We start from the raw sequence: 24,771 nt of genomic DNA on the forward strand, positions 1-24,771 counted from the left end.
TTTCACATTTAGAGTATCACCCAGTATAAAACATCCTTCTTGAAGAACTATTTATCACAATAAAAGTTTCTTCTTGGGCTTCCCTGGTGGCGCAGTGGTTGAGAGTCCGCCTGCCAATGCAGGGGACACGGGTTCGTGCCCCGGTCTGGGAAGATCCCACATGCCGCGGAGCGGTTGGGCCCGTGAGCCATGGCCGCTGAGCCTGCGCGTCCGGAGCCTGTGCTCTGCAACGGGAGAGGCCACAACAGTGAGAGGCCTGCGTACCTCAAAAAAAAAAAAAAAAAAAAAAAGTTTCTTCTTTTTTAGGGTTCTTCAAAGCAAATCCATAAAATTGTTAGAGGAAGCAGAGATGGTAATTGTAACACAGTTCTTCTTACCATAGCAGCAAAACCCAAACCAGCCAACCTATTCCAAATGAGGCTAAAGACGAATTTTGAAAATGAATACACTTCTGCTACCACAGAGAGGGAAGAAAATGTGTCAAGCCAAAAATTTTAATTGTCTCCCAAGGTGAAAATATCCCCCAAATTCAGCAACATATCAACCCACAGATATTTAATCATTGTGCAAGATATTTAATCAAAATTCATCCGGGCTTCCCTGGTGGTACAGTGGTTGGGAGTCCGCCTGCCAATGCAGGGGACACGGGTTTGTGCCCCGGTCTGGGAGGATCCCACATGCCGCGGAGCGTCTGGGCCCGTGAGCCATGGCCGCTGAGCCTGCGCGTCCGGAGGCTGTGCTCCGCAGCGGGAGAGGCCACAACAGTGAGAGGCCCGCGTACCGCAAAAAAAAAAAAAAAAAAAAAAAACAATTCATCCAAAACCTAACATCATAATCACACCCTCTCAACAAATCCAAGCTATAAATATAAGCACAGACTGATGTTTTCTCCACTCAGCCACTGGATAGAGATCCTGTCTACCTCACATTCACCCATTCTGTGACATTACTATATTATTCCATACTCAAGCAATTTATCCATTAATCTTCATTGAGTTCCTACTGTGTAGCACACAGCTCTATGCCACTAAGTTCTATAGAGATATAAAAATTTATCATTCAAGGGACTTCCTTGGCGGCGCAGTAGTTAAGAATCCGCCTGCCAATGCAGGGGACACAGGTTCGAGCCCTGGTCTGGGAAGATCCCACATGTCGCGAAGCAACTAAGCCCGTGCGTCACAACTACTGAGCCTGCGTTCTAGAGCCCGCGAGCCACAACTACTGAGCCCATGTGCCACAACCACTGAAGCCTACACACCCTAGAGCCCGTGCTCCCAACAAGAGAAGCCACCGCAATGAGAAGCCCACTCACCGCAACGAGAGAAAGCCCATGCACAGCAACAAAGACCCAAGGCAGCCAAAAATTAATTAATTAATTTTTTAAAATTATCATTCGAAACCAACCCCTCCTGGAATTCATGAACACACTTGAGTAAACTTGTATCTCGTCCTCCAGGCAGACAGGCCTCAGAAATCTGAATGGGCCTCTCATCCAGATGAAGCTAGGAAGGTACTGCTGTATATCCTGTGGTATAGGTACTATAATAGTGAAAGAAACAGGACTTTAATGACAGCAAATCTAAATTCAAATACTAGTTCCATGTCTTGTTGAATTTTAAGTAATCTGCCCAAGGTCTCTCTTCTATAAATCTCAGTTTCCTCATCTGTAACACAGGGATAATAATACCTATTTCATAGGCGTATTGAGAGGACTGAGTGTGTAAATATGTGCAAAGCATATGGGACATACTTGTATGGAGCACAAGAGGCAAAAAAAACAGCCATACATGCAAGAATCACATCTAAATCTTCAACCATGAAAACAAGACACAGAAATACCCTGGAAATTCCCAAATGCTTCCCCAAAAGGAAGCCTCTACTGCATGAAAGTGACAACATTTATCTGCTTCACAGAATGAGTACCAAAGCAGAACCCAGAGCAGGAAACATGGCTGTACCAAAAACACTAAAATGTCCCTAAATACAAATTTCAAACCACAGCTCACAAAGAAGCACCCAACAGTCTTCTTTCCCAGAGTGCCAAGATTTAAGAATCTGGGAGCCTCCTGTCAGGTTAACCTCAATAACAGAAGAGAATTATCTTCACCCTTAAGGCCTTTTATAGTAACAAACTTTTTTTTTTTTTTACAGAGTTTCCTAAACCACTAAAATTTTTCCAATTGGTACTAAATCAAAGAACAATCACTGGGCTTCCCTGGTGGCACAGTGGTTAAGAATCTGCCGGCCAATGCAGGGGACACAAGTTCAAGTTCTGGTCCGGGAAGATCCCACATGCTGTGGAAGAAGTAAGTCAGTGCTCCACAACTACTGAGCCTGAGCTCTAGAGCCCATGAGCCACAACTACTGAAGCCCGCGTGCCTAGAGCCTGTGCTCCGCAACAAGAGAAGCCACTGCAATGAGAAGCCTGCGCACCACAACGAAGAGTAGCCCCCGCTCGCCACAACTAGAGAAAGCCCGCGCATAGCAACGAAGAGCCAATGCAGCCAAAAATAAATAAATAAAATAAATAAATTTTTTTTAAAAAGAACAATGACTAACATTTGTTTTACTAAATGTGTATTAAAAGCACTGTATTGGTCATTTCAAAGCCTTGTTGTACTTTAGGCCCAGCTGTGAGAGCAATGGAAATGTTTCTCTTTCACTCTACAGAATGCTGATAAATGGTGTGCGCCCGTGCACGCAGACAGACAGACAGACACACATACACACACACACACACACACACACACACACACACAGAGATGGGGGAGCTTTTTCAGGCAGTACAAAATTGTGTTATAGCATAGTGCTTAAGAGAGCTCTGGGATTTCAGATCTAAATGTGAAAGGTAAAACAATAAAAGCTTTAGAAGGAAACGCAGAACATCTTTGTGACCCTACAATAGCAAAGATATCTTAAACAGAATACAAGATGCATGAAACATAAAGAGAGAAAACTGATAAAATGGATTATAACTAAAAATTTCTGTTCTTTAAAAGTCACCGTGAAGAGAATATAAAAGCTTTAGAAGGAAACGCAGAACATCTTTGTGATCCTACAATAGCAAAGATATCTTAAACAGAATACAAGATGCATGAAACATAAAGAGAGAAAACTGATAAAATGGATTATATTATAACTAAAAATTTCTGTTCTTTAAAAGTCACCGTGAAGAGAATGAAAAGGAAATACACAAATCACAAGAAGATACTTGCAATACATATAACTGAAAAAAGAAACATATCTAGAAACATATAAAGAATTCCATTAAATCAATAAGGAAAAAAAAAGACCACCTAAAAGAAAAATGGCAAAAGACTTGGATACTTCTTTAAAGAGGATATACAAATATCGGATAAACCTTTGAGAGGTACTCAACTTCATTAGTCATCCAGAAAATGCAAATTTAAGTAATGCAATACCACTACATAACCGCTAGAATAGCTAAAATGGAAAGGAAGGAAAATGTTGAGTGTTGGTAAGGATAGGGAGCAACCTACACTCTCATGCACTGCAACTGAGAATGTAAATTGATCCAGCTACTATGGAAAACAGCACGGCAGTATCTACTAAAGCTGAACATAAACCTATGACCCAGCAACTCCACTCCTAGGTATATACTCAACAGGACAAAGTGCATGTTCACAAAAAAAGGCACATACAGGAAATGTTCATAACATATCACTATTGTAACACTCAAAATCTAGACACTATCCAAGTGTCAACAACAGTGGAATTCAGAGAGAAATTATGGAATAGTTTACACAATAGGAAACACAGCGGTGAGAATGATCAATCTAAAACTGCATATAACAGTATGAATGAACCTCTCAGACATAATGTTGTGCAAAAAAAATCCAGACACAAAAGAGCATATAGTGTATGGTTACATTTACATAAAGTACAAAGACAGGCAAAACTAATTTATGCTGTTAGAAGTCAGAACAGTGGTTACCTTTGGTGGGTGGGAGGGCAATTACAGACTGGAAGAAGCACAAGGAAGGATTCTGGGGTTCTGGCAACATGGGTGTGCTCAGTTTGTTAAAATATATCACAGTGTACACTTTGACGTGTACTTTACTGTGTTTGTTTGTTTGTTTCCTTAGTAAAGTTTTACTTTTTTTTTTAAAGCATAAACTCCAGATTCTGACAGATCTGAGTTCAAACCCCAGCCTTTCTGTATATTAGCTGTATAACCTCAGGCAAATTGTGTTGTGCCTCAGTTTCCTCATCCATAAAATGGGAAAAATAGAACTTCTCTCATATGGTTGCTAACAGGCCCAAATGAGATAATGTATGTAGTACTATTACCCCATTTCCACTTCCCAACAATGTCAAAACTATATAGAAAATTAAGTGATGCAAAGAATGAAAATGTTAGCAATAGCAGACATATAATGGATACTCATAATGTGCCAGGCACTATTCCAAGCCATTTAATGTATTAACTTATTTAATCCTACAAAATCCCTAAAAGATAGGTTTTATTTCCACTTTAAAAACGAAGTAACTAGGACTTCCCTGGTGGCACAGTGGTTGAGAGTCCGCCTGCCAATGCAGGGGACATGGGTTCCAGCCCTGGTCCTGGAAGATCTCACGTGCTGCGGAGCAACTAAGCCCATGCACCACAACTACTGAGCCTGCACTCTAGAGCCCACGAGCCACAACCACTGAGCCCACGTGCCACAACTACTGAAGCCCACGCACCTGGAGCCAGTGCTCTGCAACAAGAGAAGCCACCACAATGAGAAGCCTGTGCACCGTGATACAGAGTGGCCCCCACTTGCCGCAACTAGAGAAACCCGCGTGCAGCAACGAAGACCCAATGCAGACAAAAATAAATAAAATAAATAAATTTACCAAAAAAAAAAAATGAAGTAATTAAAACACAGAGAAGTAAATCACCCAAGGTCACACAAACAGTAAATGGAGGATTCTGATCCAGGTGACAGATGTAAGTTTTAGGCTACACTACATCCTTTACTATCCCAGCAGAGAACCTCAGCTTTAGGGAGAGAAGACCAATATAGATACAGATATAGATTCACAAATATTTAGTTCTTTAACAGTTTGCACAGTTTGTATACCATATCATGGGAAAAAACACTCACCTAAGAATTAAGGGACCCCAAATTCAAGTTTCAGGACTAAGTTAACTAACCAGCTGTGGGAACCCAGATAAATTATTCAAAACCCTCCCAGCCACATGTTCTTCCTCTGTAAAATGAGAGGTTTGGAAAGTCTAACCAGCTCTTCTTCTCTTTTATGAGCCTTTGTTGCCTATATTAAAAGAATATAGCACAAATACAAGGCCTAGATAAGACAGTGATTACTGATGACAATGACAACATATCTGACTGGTTCCAACATCACTGTGCTAAAGAAATACTTTATTATAGATAAGAATGTTCTACCAAAACAGAAGTTTGATTTTTGTCGGAGTTACACGGCTTCTGTCAAATATAACTGGACCTAAGTCATTTTTATCCTAAAATCCTATGGTATAACACTGTAAATCAACTATACTGTAATTTTTAAAAAAGTCCTAGAGAGTTCCCTGGCAGTCCAGGGGTTAGGACTCAGCGTTTTCATTGCCATGCCCCAGGTTCAATCCCTGGTCGGGGAACTAAGATCCCACAAGCCGCGTAGCACGGCCAAAAAAAGTCCAATGGTATTTCTGAATGCCAAGTGTAGTAACAGTACAGAGCAATGGTGATATTAGTTTCTTCTTCCCTAAGTATTCTTCCCAGGCTCTCCTTTTTACTCCTCTCTGCTTCTTGCTCACACTTGGAGAAATTCAAGACCTACCCTTTAGCCCCTCTGTAGTGGGTGGAATGCTGGCCCCAAAAAAGACATGTCCACATCGTACTCCCTAGAATCCGTGAATATTATCTTATTTGAAAAGATCTTTACAGATGTTATCAAAGATCTTGAGATGAGAAGATCATCCTGAATTAGCTGAGTGGGCTCTAAATCCAAAGAGAGGTATCCTTATAAGATAGACACACAGAGAAGACACAAAGGTGATGGTGATGTGAGGATATGAGTGATGTGGCCAGAAGCCAAGAAATGCTGGCAGCCACCAGAAGCTGGGAGAGGCAAAGAATTATTCTCCCCAAAGGCCCTCTGAGGGAATGCAGCCTGGTGACACCTTGAATTTGGACTTCTGGCCTCCAGAACAGAGGGGGAAAAAAAAAATCACTATTGTTTTAAGCCGCCCAGTTTATGGTAATCTGTTGCAGCAGCCATAGGAAACTAATACACCCTCCAAACCTCATTTTTTTACCCCTTACTTCTGTAGCTAACTCACCAGCTTTCCTAAGCAAAAGACATCCATAATTATCCTTCAAAAGCAGCCCAACCTCAACCCTCCCCAATCCCCCACAAAAAAAGAGCAATAAGAGAAATTATAAAAAGCATACACAGACAATTCACGATACGAACACAAAGGATTAATAAATAGCTTTTTTTAAATCTACCTTAGTAGTAGTCAAAGATATACAGATTAAAACATAATGATATCCCAAAAAAGGAAAATAATGAGAATTAGTAAGGATGTGGAGAAAGTAGAGCCCTCGTGTGTTAACAGTGTGAATGTAAAATGGTGCAGTCACTGTGGAAAACAGTTTGGCAGCTCTTCAAAAGATTAAACACAGGGGCTTCCCTGGTGGCGCTGTGGTTGAGAGTCCGCCTGCCAATGCAGGGGACACGGGTTCGTGCCCCGCTCCGGGAAGACCCCACATGCCGCGGAACGGCTGGGCCCGTGAGCCATGGCTGCTGAGCCTGCGCGTCCAGAGCCTGTGCTCTGCAATGGAAGAAGCCACAACAGTGAGAGGCCCGCGTACCGCAAAAAAAAAAATAAAATAAAATGAAGATTAAACACAGAGTTACCATATGACCCAACAATTCCACTGCTGGGTGTATACTCAAACAGGTGTTCCTACAGAACCTTGAACACAAATGCTCATAGCAGCACTATTCATAATAGCCAAAAAGTGGAAACAACCCAAATGTCCATCAAGAGATGAATGAATAAACAATCATACGTACAATTATATCCATATAATGGAAGGAATGAGGTACTAATTTATGCTACAACATGGATAAACCTTGGAAACATTATGCTAAGTGAAAGAAGCCAGTCACAAAAGGCCATATATTGTATGATTCCATTTATATGAAATATCCAGAATAGGCAAATTCAAAGAAACGGAAAGCAGATTAGAGGTTGCCGGGGGTTTGGGGGAGGGAGGAATAGGGAGTGACTGTTCAATGAGTACAGGTTTCCTTTTGGGATGATGAACATGTTATATATATCATAATGGTGATGGCTGAACAATATTGTGAAATGTACTAAATGCCACTGAACTGTGTTAAATGGTTAAAATGGTAAATTTTATGTTATGTGTAATCTACCACCCCCACAAAAAAAAATATATATATATATACATATATATATACATAAATGATGGCAAGCTGGAAGTGAGCATAAATTGGTATAGCACTTCCAAGAAGAAATTCATCATTACACATGAAATGTGCTTAAAGGTTCATCTAATTTGACTTAATAACTGTCTTACTGTTATATATACTAAAGCAACAGACACTCACAGATTTGTATAAAGTATACACGTTGTAAAATTATTTATCATAAAAAAGTATAAACAAACCACCCAAGTGCCAAGTGATCATTAAAATTTTACAGTTCACTCATACTTTGGAATCAAATAATAATTAAAATCATGTTTATGAAGAATACTTAATGGCATGAGAAAACTATTCAAGACATTTAAAAACATGTGAAAATGATCAACATATAATAGTAAATTTTAAAAGCAGGATACATTTTTTTTCTTTTATGATCTCAATTTTATAACTCTGTATTAGTGTACATATATTTTTTTTCACTGCAAGTGTTTCTGAGGTATTTCCTGAGAATCAAAATATTCCTAAGAGATAAAGTTTCTGCAAATCAATGAGGAAAATATAAACAACACAACAGAAATATGAACAAAAGGACTTAACAGGTAATTCATTGAAGGAGTGAAACATGAAATACGCAAGTGTACATGAAATATATGAAAAGATACTCAGCCTCACAAATAGATAAATTTAGATTAAAACACACATTTTCTTCCCAGCAGATTGAAAACATTTTAGAAAAGCAGTTAATATTTTGTTGCAGATGTAGAGAAAAAACTGGTAGAATCTTATTGTTGGTGAGAGGCTAACCTTTTGAAGAGGGTGATTTGGCAATATCTATTAAAACTTAAAATGTACATTATTCCTTGGACTCACAGAGTCTAGTTTTATCAATTAATCCCACATAATGACTCCCACAAGTGTAAAAATACTTGTACAAGGGTATTTGATAAAAGAAAAATTTGAATATATTCACCAGAAAGATCTTTGTACTGATGTGGGATATTTTTTAAGATGTTATTTATAAATATATAGAATGTTATAATTTGAAATAAATCCCCTTTTTACTTCAGCTTGTTTGAATGAGTTTCTATTACTTGTAATTAATTAACTCTTAACTAGGCACAATAAAATTTCAGGAGAATACTTGCTGATATTGAGAAATACTCATGACAGGACATTAAGTGAAAAAAAAAATCAAAACATAAAATGTTTACATTTCGCCTTATCACAGTATGTAAAAGTATACACACATACACCCACATATAGTAAAAACTGAAAAGAATATCGGTGATGATTATACACATGTAAACATATGTAAAAATACATCAAGCTATATACTTAGGACTTGTGCTTAAGGCAGACTGCAATAGGAATTTTTAAAAATTGGAGGGAACTACAAAAAGACATCAAAATGCTACAAGCTTAATTCTGAATAGTCACTCGTGAGTGACTTATTTCTGTACCTTTCTATAATTTCTAAGTTCCCTATAAGAAATATGTACTTTATAGTTTAAAGTTTTATTTTTAGAGAGAGAAAATACCACTCCTTACATGGTTGACCTTCAAATATGTTTTTTCCAAACCTCAGAGTCTATAACTTATGTATAGGCCAAAGGTGTTTTTGTACATATTAAATGAGCATTGAACTAATCAATGAATACATGAGAGACCATGTTTTTGTTCAGGGTCACAGCCAGAGCTAAGCCCTCTACAGCAAATTCTGCAAGACATAAAACTACAAAGCTAGAGAACAGAATACTCTTTCCCTCTCCTGAACCACAGCAACACCTCATTATATGCTCCTCACTTAAGGAACTGATACTTTTCCACAGCTATTGGTTTATATATGCCTGACTGGTCAGAAGACATGAGCTCCACAAGAACAGCAACTCTATCTCACACATTTATGCAAACAAGTGTCCCATCACTAAGTTGGTCTTTCAATAACAGAAAGGTATATGGTAGAGGACTTTAGAGACAGGGAAAAGAGGTTCCCAATTCTTGCTATGGGAACTCAAGCATGTTACTTACATTCTCTGCACTTTAGTTTCCTAATCCGTAAAGCGAGGATAATGTCATTTGGTACCTAGAATTGAAATGTATTCACTAAACAATAAATAGCTATTAATTTAGTTATCAGGGATTGAACAGCTTACTCTAGCCTCATTTCCTTGCCTGTGTTCCCCATTAACTACAGTGTACTTGTGAGTGGGATGGTCAGCTGAGGCTAGTACAAAAGTGGGTAGAACAAAGCTAACTGGTCCTTAAGAAGACTGACTCAATGACCCTGGCCTTATTAAATTCATCACACTCATAACCAACTGAGCTAAGCAGCCAACAGAGCTAGACCAGGAGACCAACAATCCTCCACAAAACACTAAACATTCTTCTAGAAGATAAAATTACAAATGCTTAAATACCAACTTTCCACACAATAAAAGTGCAGTGGAAAGAATGTGTTTCACAGAGATGTGAGAAAATGGGGGTAAAAGAAGAATACTAGGTTAATTACTTAGGAAAGAAAGGGATTAAATACCATTTGAACATACAGAACCTCAGAGTTAAGCAAAACTGGATGGATGTCAGTTTAGCAGGTGATACTTCTAGGTATTTGTTTTATTTTTCCCAATAAAAGATTGTGATGCTAAGTCCATGGGACTGGTTAAATAAACTAAAACTAGATTCATTTAAAAAAAAAAAAGGTTCATCTGAACTATTATAAAATTTAGCTTTAGGGCTTCCCTGGTGGTGCAGTGGTTGAGAGTCCACCTGCCGATGAAGGGGACATGAGTTCGTGCCCCGGTCCGGGAAGATCCCACATGCCGCGTGTAGCGGCTGGGCCCGTGAGCCACGGCCGCTGAGCCTGCGCGTCCGGAGCCTGTGCTCCGCAACGGGAGAGGCCACAACAGTGAGAGGCCCGCATACCCCCCCCCAAAAAAAAATTAGCTTTATACATTAAAAATTACAAAATAATCACAGTGCAATACAAAATGTCTCTCTCATCACCATCTTACCTCTAAATCTGACGCTGGCCCTCAGCTTTTTGGGTATGGGTAAACAATCATTGCTACTCTTCTCCTCTACAGACCCCACCTTCTTTATTACTTAACACTTAGAAAAGCTGTGGAAGTCTGGCTTCTTTAATTAAGTTCTAAAAAGTTAAGTACTGTGCCTTATATCAGAAAAAAATGTATATATTATTACATACAATGCTTTGAAAATCTGAATAAGCAGCCTTTACCTTTTCATAATTAATACAAATCTTTATCAAATACCTACTATGTAAAGCATTTCTTCTAGCAAAGCTCAGAAATTTGCCTACCTGACTCTGGGACAAGAGAAATTATAACATAGTTCTGTAATTTTTTAATTTGTATAATGACCTACGGTTTTCATAATCAGGAAAAAAAATTTTAATGTAATCGTCATTGTCAAATAAAGACCCCAGGGAAGGGACTTCCCTGGTGGTTCAGTGGTTACGAATCAATCTTGCAATGCAGGGGACGTCGGCTTGATCCCTGGTCAAGGAACTAAGATCTCACATGCCATGGGGCAACTAAGCCCATGCTCCACAACTAATGAGCCTGCATGCCACAACTAATGAACCTGTGTGCCACAACTAGAGAGAAGCCCACACACTACAACAAAGGGCCCACGCGCTGCAACAAAAGATCCCGCATGCCACAACTAAGACCTGATGCAGCCAAAATATAAATAAATAAATATTTTCTTTAATTAAAAAAAAAAAAGACTATGGGGAAAACAAGAAAAGAGACATTTAACTTAGTCAAAATAAAACCTCTGGTTTTCTTCAACAATATAGCAATAATTAATACGTATCTTCGTGACATTGTTAGAAAGCCGTTATTCTAAAACTACAAAAATAAAGAAGAAAAGGACAGCAGAGATGACACAACTGAGAAAGGAACCAATTCTTTTGACATTCCTGGAGAGTAATTCTAATGTATTACTGTTTTTAATGAATGTAATTTGTTGTAAATTGGGTTTATCCACTTATAAATCATGGCTTATGATTATTATTTCTAAATCATTTCCTTCTCTGTCTTCCTGACTTTAAAAAACCTGAAAGTTTCTTTACAATAGCCAGGTCATGGAAGCAACCTAAACGCCCATCAACAGATGAATGGATAAAGAAGATGTGCTACATATATACAATGGAATATTACTCAGCCATAAAAAGGAACAAAATTGGGTCACTTGTAGAGACATGGATGGATCTAGAGACTGTCATACAGAGTGAAGTAAGTCAGAAAGAGAAAAACAAATATCGTATATTAACTCATATATGTGGAACCTAGAAAAATGGTACAGATGAACCGGTTTGCAGGGCACAAATAGAGACACAGATGTAGAGAACAAACGTATGGACACCAAGGGGAGAAAGTGGCAGGGGAGGTGGTGGTGGTGGGATGAATTGGGAGACTGGGATTGACATGTACACACTAATATGTATAAAACAGATAACTAGTAAGAACCTGCTGTATAAAAAAATAAATTAAATTCAAAAAAAACAAAAAAATCCTGAAAGTTTCTTAGTTGCTTCCCATTACCTTTCATTATAAAGAATATGGTAAATCAGAAGTCATAGCCAGCACCCAACAACAACCACAAAAAGATGCAACCTGCAGGCTACACAGAGGGATTTCTGAGGTTAGTAGGTGCAAACCTCTTTTTTTTCTTTTCAAAGAAAACAGACCTCAGACAAACAGCATAAAACATCCTGAAACAGCCACACAAAAAACAGAACTTCTTAGAAACAAAGCCCCAGTAACTATCTGGTCTAAGAAAAACATTTCCAGAACTGATAAGAATGGGGAGACAGGAAAATATATATATAAAAAATAACAACCAGCCTTAACTACAATTCAAAAAACGAGTGACCTGACTCCTCCCCTGACAGAGTTCCTCTACTGCATTGTGGGTTGGGGACTGATCAAAGAGGCCATGCCACAGCTCTTCTACTCAATGATTAAGCCATTGCTTCAGTATACCCAAATCTATCATTTTAAAAGAATAATCTCGGGAATTCCCTGGCTGTCCAGTGGTTAGGACTCTGGGCTTTCATTGCCGAGGGCTCAGGTTCAATCCCTGGTCGGGGAACTAAGATCCTGAAAGCCGAATGACGCAGCCAAAAAAAAAAAAAAGAATAATCTCATCACTGGTGAGACAGCAGACAGAAGACCTGGATTCTAATAGTTCTTTCTAACTTTCTGGGTAACAGTGGACAAAAAATTATATTTTCAAATGGGACTGAAAATATTAAAAACTGTTTAAAAACTATTAAATCATTTACAAATATTAATCATTACATTAATCATTACAAATATTAATATTTACAAATATTAATCACCATCTGTCAAAAGTGGTGGCTGGACTATCTCAGATCTAGCTCTGACAGTTTTTGATTCTGTGACCAATATAAATGAATGCACACTTATATTATGTTTTGCCACCTAGAAGTAGTTTAGAAAACAAGAAATCCCACACTCACAGAGGAATGAAGCTTAATAAGAGGAACCTCCACACATCTTCTCCCTGCTCACAGCCTCTCAGCACTCCATGAAAACATTTTAGACTAATGCAGCTAGTTCAGCCCATTCAGTAGACCACAGATGGCCTAGCAAAATTTTGACCTGAATTGCCCATCACACTAATGAACGAAACAAACAAACAAGAATTACTAACCTGGCTCTCTTTAACAAGAAACTATGGGGGCTTCCCTTCCCTGGTGGCGCAGTGGTTGAGAATCTGCCTGCCAATGCAGGGGACACGGGTTCGAGCCCTGGTGTGGGAAGATCCCACAAGCTGCGGAGCAACTGGGTCCGTGAGCCACAATTACTGAGCCTGCGCGTCTGGAGCCTGTGCTCTGCGCAACTAGACCCGTGAGCCACAACTACTGAGCCTGCGTGTCTGGAGCCTGTGCTCCACAACAAGAGAGGCCGCGATAGTGAGAGGCCCGCACAGCGCGATGAAGAGTGGCCCCCACTTGCCACAGCTAGAGAAAGCCCTCGCACAGAAACGAAGACCCAACACAGCCATAAATAAATAAATAAATAAATTTTTTTCTAAAAAAAGAAACTATGATAGATCCCGTGGATGACCATCAAGCAAATATCCTAAGTATAACATTTGAGAAACCTGATGGCCTAAACCATAGCTGTTTCCATCTAACTTCCTGGAGCCATACTTGGACCCCTTGGAAGCACACTTGGAAGAAAACAGCTTGAAAGCTAGCACATGCCCTCATTTTCCACCACGACAGGACTCTGACACTCACAAACCCAGTCCAGGGTTCTGTATACTCTAAACTAAAATAAGCCATCACAAAACACCTGGAACATAGACATTGACCAGTAACTGCCTCGCTTATTAACTTTTGAGAACTAAACCTAAAAATCTGGCAACAATAGTCTCTGTGTAATCACTGAATTCCACAAGAAGTCACCAGCTTCTAAATGGCAAGGCTTTCTCTCTTTTACTAGGTCCTATGCCATATCAGCAGTAACCTAAAACATATCAAGTATAGGTTCCCTCATGTGTACCTAGGTTCCTGAGAGACCTCTAAGACCACCTGACAGTAATTCAAATCCAGGGATGGCAACAGGAATTGAGAAGCCAAGCCAAGTGCAAGTACACCTTCCACCAGAGTTAGCAAAAAACAACAAGCTTATAAAAGGATATAGGACTGGAAATGGGTATTGCCGAAGGAGGCCCTAGGCAAAGAAAACTTTATTTATAATCTAGTACAGAAGGAAGGAAGGGTGGAACAGAGTCTAAGAATTTGGTTTAAGCACGAAACACTGTGACTCGGGATTTCCTCCTAAGAAGAGAGGAGCAGAGCCCCATTATTACTAAAGTAAAATCCACTTACCTTCAATGTGATCCTCCCTACCTGAGAGAGTGTGAAGTAGGGTGCTCTCATGTTAAAAATATAGCCTCTCAAACTACATTTAGCATATAATTTTAAATCGCCTTGGGGCTGCTCTGTAGTTGTTTTCTGTGTGCTAGTAGTGTCTCCTCTTGACTTCTTACTTGCTCTACCTTATAAAAGGAAACACATGACCTAACTTAGGAAATCTCCCCCTTCTATCCTGAACTCTGGAAGTATCCACAGATGCCTGAGGTAAGCTACCAGGATTTGAGTTTTGCTTCAGCTAGGAGTCTCAGCTTCAGAGCAGGGATGCCTTTATAAAATGATCATGAGAGAATCTGTGCTGAATTGACCAGATTGGTAGAGGAAAATAAAAATTAAGGTTATTTCAAATTGACTCCCTGTTTGAAATTGGCTCATCAAACTTTTTATACCCACTTCATCTCTGAGAAGATACAACTTTCTTTTTCTTTTAAATAAGATATCCTTCTTAGTCATCAAGAATATGCAAATAAAACCACACTGAGATACCCACTAGATACCCACTTTACACCCACTAGGATGCCCATGATCAAAAAGATAATAAGTGTTGGTGAGGATATAGAGTGTGGATCCCTCAAACACTGCTAGTGGGAATGTAAACCGGTGCAGCTGTTTTGGAAAAGAGTCTGCAATTTCTCAAAAGGTTAAACATAGAATTGCCATATGACCCAGCTATTCCACTCCTAGGTATATACCTAAGAGATACGAAAACATATGTCTACACAAAAATATGTACACAAATGTTTACAGTAGCATTATTTATAATAACCAAAAAGTATATAAATAACCCAAATGTCCATCAACTTACGATAAGTAAAATGTGGTATATTTATACAATATCATTCAGCCATAAAAAGAAGTGATATACTGATACATGCTACAACATAGATGAACCTTGAAAACATGCTAAGTGAAAGAAGCCAATCACAAAAGACCATATATTGTGTGATTCCATTTATATGTAATGTCCAGAATAGACAAATCCATAAAGATCAAAGGTAGATTAGTGGTTCCCAATCAACCTACTGCCCTCAAACTCTCTTCTTTCTCCAACTCATCAGCACCTGTTGTTACAAAATTATAAGTACAATAACAAAAATAACTTTCATTTTAATAAAAGGTCTAGAAGGATCTATATTAAAATGTTAACTACTATGAAGAGATTAAGTTTTTCTTATTATCATGGATGTGAAGAATAATGATGTGAACTAGTACTGATTTGGTGATAAGAAAATAAAAGTTTTTTCACCCAAGGAGGAAAAAAAAAAGTAGATTAGTGGTTGCTTAGAGCTGGGGTGTTAGGGAGTTGGAAGGATATGGGAAGTAACTGCTAAAGGGTATAGGTTTTGGGGGGAGAGTGATGAAAATATTCTAAAATTGATTTTAGTCATGATTTCACAACTCTGTGAATATACTAAAAAACACTGAATTGTGTACTTTAAATAGGAGAATTAAATCTCAATGAAGATTTTTTATATATTAGAGAGAGAAAGATAAGACACATATATAAGTGATAAAGCAACTGGAGCAAAATGTTAACAGTGAATCTGGAAAAAGGATGTACTGAAGTTCTTTGTACCATTCATGTCAATGTTTGGTGTGAAATTACATTAAAAGAAAAAGCTAGGCTTCTCTGGTGGCGCAGTGGTTGGGAATCCACCTGCCAAAGCAGGGGACACAGGTTCGAACCCTGGTCTGGGAAGATCCCACACGCCACGGAACAAATAGGCCCACGAGCCACAACTACTGAGCCAGTGCGCCACAACTACTAAAGCCTGTGCACCTACAGCCTGCGCTCTGCAACAAGAGAAGCCACCACAATGAGAAACCTGCGCACCGCAACACAGAGTAACCCCCACTCACTGCAACCAGAGAAGAGCCCGCGCGCAGCAACAAAGACCCAAAGCAGTCAAAAATAAATAAACAAATTTTTTAAAATATATTAAAAAAGAAAAAGCTAAAAAAAATTAAGATCTCTCTCTTGATAATCATGCACAGTATTCTTGCTTAACATGAAACGGAAACCTGCACTAGACAAAACTGCCATGTCTGCTCCCACCCCTGCCAGACAAGTATTTTACTTGTCTCCCCCACACTCATCAAATTACTGCAAAGCATGCAAAGCATCACTCCAGTAGCAGAAAAGAAGGATAAAACGTGGCAAGGGAGACAAATATTCTCCAACTTTCTCAGAGCCTCAATTTCCTCACCTGTAAAATCAGAAGGTTATATAGTCTCTAAGAGAGCTTCCATGTTTGACATTCCATGATTCTGTTGTTCTAATTTCATTGCCCAATATAGTTAAGGAGAAGTATGATCTGACCAGTCCTCTGGCTTTCCTGGACAGGGAGCATTTTTTCTCTCTTCTAAAGATGACATTAAGAGATGATTTCAGGGTATGTCAGTGTTCTAAGCAGGTTCATACAGGACACTGGCCAGTTTCCCAACTATCTATGTTCCTAAGCCCTCTCTTCGATTCTTGGCAAGACCCACCACTCAGAGCCTGGGAAACTGCAGTAGTGGATGCATAAACCTAGGATACTTATATCTCACTGCTGGGTGCAGGTCAGTGCAGAGGAACGTAAAGATTCCATAGTAAGAAATAGGTTACTAGCATTCTGGAAACTTAACTCTCAGGCAGAGATAGGGAAAGTAAACTCAGGAGTCCCATGTCATGGTAAACCTTCTCCTGCAGTTACCTGGTGGTGACCGTAAGAAGAAAAATGGAAAATGAAGATGCCCAGAACACCCATCCATCAAAGAGGCAGAAAGAGGGACTGGACTCTACTACCATCTGCCTCCCCACTTAGAATGGGCCAACAATAATAAAAATCAAAAACGTTTCTTCCAGATTTGCTTATCTCCTTGACAAACTCAAAAAGCTAACAAGCAGATACCATTTCTTAAAGTTGGCTAGACTTCTGCTTCACCAATAGATTACCTTTCTCTCCTTCAACCCAAAGTACTCCCTCAACTAACCAGAAGAGAAAACAAAATTAATTTTCATATCTTCCTCTGTTCCTTGCACAACAAATAACTACATGACTTGCCTAAATACTTAAGTCTAGAGGAAAGGGGAGAGGTGACACAGAGAGACTCCTATAAATTCAATGATCAGAGTCTATATTCAACACAGCAAGCTCTATGCTTATTGCTGCAAAGAGAAAAAAATGAATCTTAACCTTTCTCCATAAAGCCAAAAGGAACACTGAGCATCTTTGATCTGCTTGTTCTGGATTCACTCCTAGAATATAGAAACTATCTGATGTATACAACTTAATTTGCTTGGAGAGAACATAGACTCCTTGGTACCTCCCTAGAGAACCTGGGTGCAATTCACAATTTCCTGTAGTTTCATTTACTATGACATCATCAGTTTAGGAGCTATAAGGCAGAGAGAAAATGCACCCTGGAGAGTCTCAAGACTGACCCGCAAAGAGCTATTTGTATTCTGTTTTGTTTTCCTCAAAGATTTCCTCTGCGTAGTCCAGATTCCCCTATCAACCCACCAGAAATGAAATGAAGGAAAAGAAGAAATCCTTCAATCAGTGCTTATTCTAACAAAGGCCACCTATTGAATAAATAGTCTTGGCATTCCACTACTGCAACCACACTTAAAAAGATAGAAAAATACCCTTCCTTACACATTTTATACAGTTCATCCCCCCCCTTCTTTATTCTCTCAATAAGCTTTCACAGGTATATAATTTGAGCTTGCTGAAAAGCCACATAATTAACAGATATTCACTAAAAGAGAATTAACCTTTTGAGAATCTACTTGATGAGACACTTTTTATTTACATTCTCTTTTTTTTTTTTTTTTTTTTTTTTTTTTTTTGCGGTACGCAGGCCTCTCACTGTTGTGGCCTCTCCCATTGCGGAGCACAGGCTCCGGACGCGCAGGCTCAGTGGCCATGGCTCACGGGCCCAGCCGCTCCGTGGCATGTGGGATCTTCCCGGACCGGGGCACGAACCTGTGCCCCCTGCATCGGCAGGCGGCCTCTCAACCACTGCGCCACCAGGGAAGCCCTACATTCTCTTTTTCATAGATGAGGACCCCAGCAGAGTTATCTAACTTGGCCCCCAGTCACAGAGTTAGTCAACAGCAGAGCAAGAATGTCTAACCCCAAAACCCATGCTCTCACTGACAAATCACTTCCTGGCTCCACTCCTAAGCTTTATCATTTGCAAAACATTCTCTTTATTTTTGAAAATCGAATGTCTATATAATTTAATAGACACTTAAAAGCACAACATAAAAATAACACTGGTTTATTCCACCAATTTAAAGTTTCTTTTACTGGGGAGAACTGTGTCATTTTTAGTCTTTCTCAACATGTTAGTGTTTTCTAAGACCCAGCCAAGCAATGAGATGAAGTTTAGTGTCACAAGAGGAGCACTGGATCAAAGTCAAGCAATTAACTAGCAGGACATAGGCACTACTGTCCTTCCTGGGCCTCATTTTCCTCTCTGAGGTCCCTTCTAGTTCCAGTACCATGAACTGAATTCCAACAACTATCGATGCATCACAAAGTCACAAATTTAACAAATAGAAAACACAGATGAAAAATTAACATCAGTATTATAAAAATTTGAAGACCTAAAAAAGTGAACTTAAAACTACCCCAACAAGAGGCCTAGTATTAACTGTATTACTGATTCATGATTTTTTCTCCACCTGCTATTGATTTGAGGAAATAGTGTATTTGCTCTGACCTTGTTAAAGGTCATCAATTTATCACTTTTTTAAAAGTCCACTTTGACAAATAGGACAATCTAAAAGAAATGGATAAATTTCTAGAAACGTACAACCTACCAAGACTGAATCATGAGAAAACAGAAAATCTGAGCAAACCAATAATGAGTAAGGAAATTGAATCAGTAATCAAAAACCTCCCAACAAAGAAAAACCAAGGACCAGATGGTATCCCCAGTGAATTCTACCAAACATTTAAAGAAGAATTAACATCAATCTTTGTCAAACTCTTCCAAAAAACTGAAGAGGTCAGAACACTTCCAAACTCATTTTCCGAGGCCACTCTGATATCAAAGCCAGGTAAGGACACTACAAGGAAAAAAAACTATAGGCCAGTATCCCTGATGAATATAGGTGTAAAAATTCTCAGTAAAATATTAACAAACCAAATTCGATAACACATTAAAAGGATCATACACCACGACCAAGTGGGATTTATCCCTGGGATTTAAGAAAGGTTCAACATATGCAAATCAATAAATGTGATACAACACACTTAAAAAAAAAAAGTCCATTTCGAAGTATGAACCTTTTTTTTTTTCATAAGAAACACTGAAATTTTTCTGATGGGGGAAAAAAAAACACACAAAACCTGTCCTGTCATCTCTGAAGCAAAGTAAAATTAGTCAACAGGATAATCACCTTCAGGAGACAAACTTTACAGTAAACACATCATGACAGAACAGTAGAAAGGAGTATCTCTCATCAAATCAGGATGACACAACAAACCTCCACCCACATGAAACCTGCAAACTGGACACTCCAGGCAAAAACTTTTCCAAACCTTGAGATTCAAAGGCTCCAATGACGGTGCAGGGGAGTTCGCGGGGATTTTACAACTCTGACACCGGTGCAGTGGAATTCATGGGATTTTACAATTCTGACACTCGGGCAATTAGTGCCAAACCTGATCTGGGCCCTATCTTCACTTCCCCACCACTTCCCTCTGAAAGATGACTTGAGAAGCATCACTATGCAACACAGGCTCTCCAACCAGGCTGCTGCCCTTTTATTCACAAATGACGCTGGCCTCATAAAGGACATAAATTATTTTCAATAAAAAGGCACGGCCCCGGGGTACAAGCCCTTTCTAGATGTAAGGGAGTTCTCACCCTCCTTGGTGTGGCCCAAGTTCAGTTTATTACTTCACGTCCCATCAACCCAGGGGGCCCAGCCCAGCGCTGGGTTAGAACGGTTTTGAGGAACTGCAATCACAGGCTTCTTGGGAAGAGGCCAGATAAACTCACCAAGTTTTTGGTTTGTTTTTTTTTAAGTCTGGGTGGAACTTACTTTCACCAGGACGTGGGATATCTTCTTCCCTCCCTAATGGGTGTTCGAGGACAAGCTTCCCTTTATTTTATACTAAGTCACTCAACCTTCACCAGACTGTGAAGACAACCCTTCTCTCCTCCTCGTCCGGGAGGACCTGGCCACAGCTCAGCGGGGAGCAGGGGCCGTTCGGAACCCTCAAGGCTCAGAGCCGCTCGCCCGTTTCCCCTCCTCCAGAGTGACGCCCCCTACCCCGCGCCCGCCCTGGGTCCTTCCGACCGACCCTCGCCCTGCTGCTCCCGGGACAAAGCGGAGGTGGGGTGGTTTCCTCGGGGGTCCCCGGCGGCCGCGGGGAAGAAGCCCCGGGCTGAGCGCGCACTCACCCGACAGCTCGTCCGGCTCCAGCCCGGTCTCAGTGTCCAGCCCGCAGATGACAAAGTAGTCGGCGAAGCGACTGGGCGCCGAGCCCCCTCCGCCGCCGCCGCCGCCGCTCATGGCGCCGGGGCCGAGCCGGGCCGGGCCGTGCGGAGCGCGGAGCTCCCGCACCGGGCGCCCGCCCGCCCTCAGGCCGCCCCTCCCGCCGGCGCCGACGCTACCGCGGCTCCGGCCGCCGCCCCCGGCCTTGGCCCGGTCCCCGCGGCCGCCGCGGCTGCCGTGACGGGGCAGGGGGGCACCGGGCCGCCCCGCGCCGCATCCTGGACGCCTTCCCCTCTGCGCCGCCGCCGCCGCCAGTCGAGAGCGCCGCGGCCGGAGAGAGCCTGGAAAAGGGCGTAAAGCGCTGAGGAGAACCCCCACCGCGGCCCCCTCCCGCCGCGCCTGCGCAGGCGCCTTCGGGGAGGGGGCGGGCGCCTCGCGGAAAGGATGACGTGATGCTCTTCGGGCAGGCTGGCCGCAGCTTCCCAGGCGGTCTCCGCAGCGCGGCGGGCAACTACTGGGTCGCCCGCAACCTCCACCCCCTCGGGGCTGCGACTCCTTTAGGGAAGGCAGAGGAGGTGCGGGATGGATGGACGCATCCCGCAGAGCCGGGACCCTGGCCCACGCTCTGCCTCCCACTAGAGGTCCGGTGATCTCCTGTTTAGACCGTCCCTGTCACAGCAATAGGGTCGCAGGATTGAGCTCGGAAGCCCACCTCATCCTAACTCCAGAATGCCCACCGGCCTAGACCCCAGATAGCGCCTTCTCCCTGACCCCGCTCCCTAACGTCCACGCCCGGCCCTTTCCCGAATAGAGCTGAGGATTCCCCCTCTTTTGGCCGAGGTGGATCTGCCCGCCCTATATTTACCCTTGGCTTACAAATGGGGAAACTAAGGCTCAGAAAGAAGCAAGGGCTTTCCCCAAGGTTACATAGCGTCTAAGAGACAAAGCCTGGACCAGAATCCTGGGCTCGTGGTTAGTCCCCGCTCCCTCCCCCCGAGTCCAGCCAGGCCTTTTCCCATGCACCAGGCTGTCCCTTTTTCTCTCCTAGAGCCGCCAGAGACCCATGCCACTTTGGAGCTCCCCTTCTGCTTCTGAGAATTCTCAGTTCCATCCCTGAGTCGGTCCTCCTGAGAGAAGTGGGGGATGAGGAGGAGAGAAACTTGCCTCCTGGTACTTGTGTTGGGACCCTGCGATTTGGTTTCCCGCAGAAGCTAAGCAGGAAACTGGAGATCAGAAACCAAGAAGGCAATATGTAGAGTGGTTACTAAAATGGGCTCTAGAAACAGAATGCTTAGATTCGAATCTGGACTTTATCATTTACTGTGTGACCTTGGGCAATCTCCAGGAGCCAGCAGTCATGTTTTCCGTGAAGATTACATGAAATAAATATGCATACAGGTTAAGTCGTCAGAATAGTGCCTGGAAGTAGAAGGCACTCAATAAATATTAGAGATTATATTATTATTCCAGCAAGAGGTGTGCCTAGGGTTTGCTCTAGCATGCTGCTGCTAAAGGCCCTAGAAGGCAGCTGGCTTCCCCAAGGGCTGACCCTGGGCTATCTCCTGGGTTCTCTCCTGGGTACCTCTCTTAAGTATTGGTTCCCGGGGTGGGGGGGGGTGGCTTGGAGGTCACAGCCAATGTCACTTGGAACCATAGTACCTGCTCCTCTTTGTATGTAACCTGCCTGAACTAGTAAGAGAAAAGTGTAGAAAAGGTAGCTTCACAAAGTGCATTTAGGGTGATGCCTCACCCTATCTTGCATACTGGGGATGCAGAGACAGTAGAGGAGGCTTAGAGAGCTAAATGGTTACAAAGCACAGAAGAGGGGCATCTTTCCAGGTTGGGGAATGGTCAGGGAAGGCTTTCAGAAGGAGATATAATCCGACCTGAGTTCCAATGGATCAAAAAGAATTTCTCAAGTAAAAGGGGGAGGAAAGGATGTTTCAGGCAGCGTGTGCAACCACAGGGAGTGACAGATTAAAATAGTTACATACAGGCAACAGCAAGTAATTCATTTCTCTGGGAGATAGAGAATTAAAAGGAGATAAAACCAGGGAGAGAGGAGGGGGACAGAGCAGGAAAGGCTTCCAATGCCAGGCTAAAGAATTTACCCTGTAAATTTACCCTGTGTTAGAAGAATGGTAAACTGCAGGAATTAAAGCTGAGGAGGGACTTCCCTGGTGACGCAGTGGTTAAGAATCCTCCTGCCAATGCAGGCTACACGGGTTCGAGCCCTGGTCCAGGAAGATCCCACATGCTGCGGAGCAACTAAGCCCGTGTGCCACAACTACTGAAGCCTGTGCAAGGCACTGCAATGAGAAGCCCACACACCACAAAGAAGAGTAGCCCCTGTACTCTGCAACTAGAGAAAGCCTGCGCACAGCAATGAAGACCCAACGCAGCCAAGAATTTAAAACGAACCCGTGTCCCCTGCATCGGCAGGCGGACTCTCAACCACTGCACCACCAGGGAAGCCCAAGAGCCTTAATTTTTTTTTTAAATAAACAAAATAAAGCTGAGGAGTGACAAGATCTGACTCACATCTTAGAATGATCACTCTGGGAGTCATGTAGAAGAAGACTTCAAAAAGTCTTAATTATCCTCAATTTGAAGCCCAGAAATTTTTATCCAATGTGTCCAGGGTGATCAGGTGCTAGGAGACCTCTCACACTAACTCAACTCATAAAACAAGTTAGAGACCAAAGACTGTATTAATTTGCCCTGGGAAATGTAACTGCTCAGAGGCCCAGAATACTCAACTGTAAAGTGATCTCCTTCCCAGTAGGAAATATGTTTGGCAGAGTGATTGCTTCTGCCAGAGTCAGAGAAAAAAAACAGAGCTGAATGCTTTTAAGTTTTAGTTTAAATCCTCACTCCCACTCCTACTAGCTGTATGAGCTGAGAGGCACATCAGTTAACTTCTCTGGAATGAGAAAAATCAACCTTACCCCCACAAGATTGCTTTTAAGATTCATAAATTAATTTTTTTTAATGAACAAAGAAAGGAATTTTAAATATCTGGAACATAATATACTCTTAATAAGCAGCGACCTGGGGCACCCACTTCAGCATGAAGGATCTGAGAGAGAGCAAGTCGACAACTGAGGGAAGATAAATCCAGGAAAGGGCATGAGGCAAAAGTGTGCCTGGAGTGGTCAAAGAGCAATAAGAAGGTTAGGATGGCTGGGAAGTGTTGGGGGTGGGAGGAGTGGGAGAAGATGATAGGTGTGGTGATGTTGGCTTGCAGTTCACCAAATAATCATGTTTCCCCTTCCACAGTGTGTGGAGTTGTCCCTAGGAAGCAGCTGCCTGGTCAGGGACAACGTTTCCCACCCCACTTCCATTCACATGTTGGTCATGTGACTGGTTCTCACCAATAGAATATGTGAAGGACTTTATGTGTGTCACTGCTAGATTAGTGTATTTAAGAAGCAAATGAGGGGGGACTTCCTGGTGGCGCAGTGGTTAAGACTCCGTGCTCCCAATGCAGGGGGCCGGGTTTGATCCCTGGTCAGGGAACTAGATCCCAGATGCATGCTGCAACTAAAAGTTCACATGCCACAACTAAGGAGCCTGTGAGCTGCAACTAAGGAGTCTGCCGGCTGCAACTAAGACCCAGCGCAACCAAATAAATAATTTTAAAAAAGGAAGAAGAAGCAAATGAAGGGACTTCCCTGGTGGTCCAGTGGTTAAGAATCCACCTTCCAATGCAGGGGACGTGGGTTCGATCCCTGGTCAGGGGACTAAGATCCCACATGCCGCAGGGCAACTGAGCCCACACGCTGCAACTACTGAGCCCACTCTCTGGAGCCCACTAGCTCTGCAGCCAGCGCCACAACTAGAGAGAAGCCCACACACCACAACGAAGACCCAGTGCAGCCAAAATTTTAAAAAATAAATTAAAAAAGAAGCAAATGAGAGAAAAGGGAACCCTTCCTACACTGTTGGTGGGAATGTAAGTTGGTGTAGC

The 24,771-nt window shown here is 41.8% G+C and overlaps 1 protein-coding gene across 1 annotated transcript in view; it reads right to left on the bottom strand.

The window, feature by feature from the left end:
- The window catches only part of DENND5A (DENN domain containing 5A), a 111,551-nt gene extending 90,652 nt beyond the window's left edge, over nt 1-20,899 (bottom strand). Inside the window, exon 1 of the mRNA XM_055091372.1 lies at nt 20,768-20,899. Within this exon, the coding sequence (XP_054947347.1) occupies nt 20,768-20,879 (112 nt within the window). The 5' untranslated portion in view covers nt 20,880-20,899. The remainder of the gene's footprint in view (nt 1-20,767) is intronic.
- Between the last annotated feature and the right edge of the window lie 3,872 nt (nt 20,900-24,771).

The sequence above is a fragment of the Physeter macrocephalus genome, chromosome 16, assembly GCF_002837175.3.
Source record: "Physeter macrocephalus isolate SW-GA chromosome 16, ASM283717v5, whole genome shotgun sequence".
Taxonomy (NCBI): Eukaryota; Metazoa; Chordata; class Mammalia; order Artiodactyla; family Physeteridae; genus Physeter; species Physeter macrocephalus.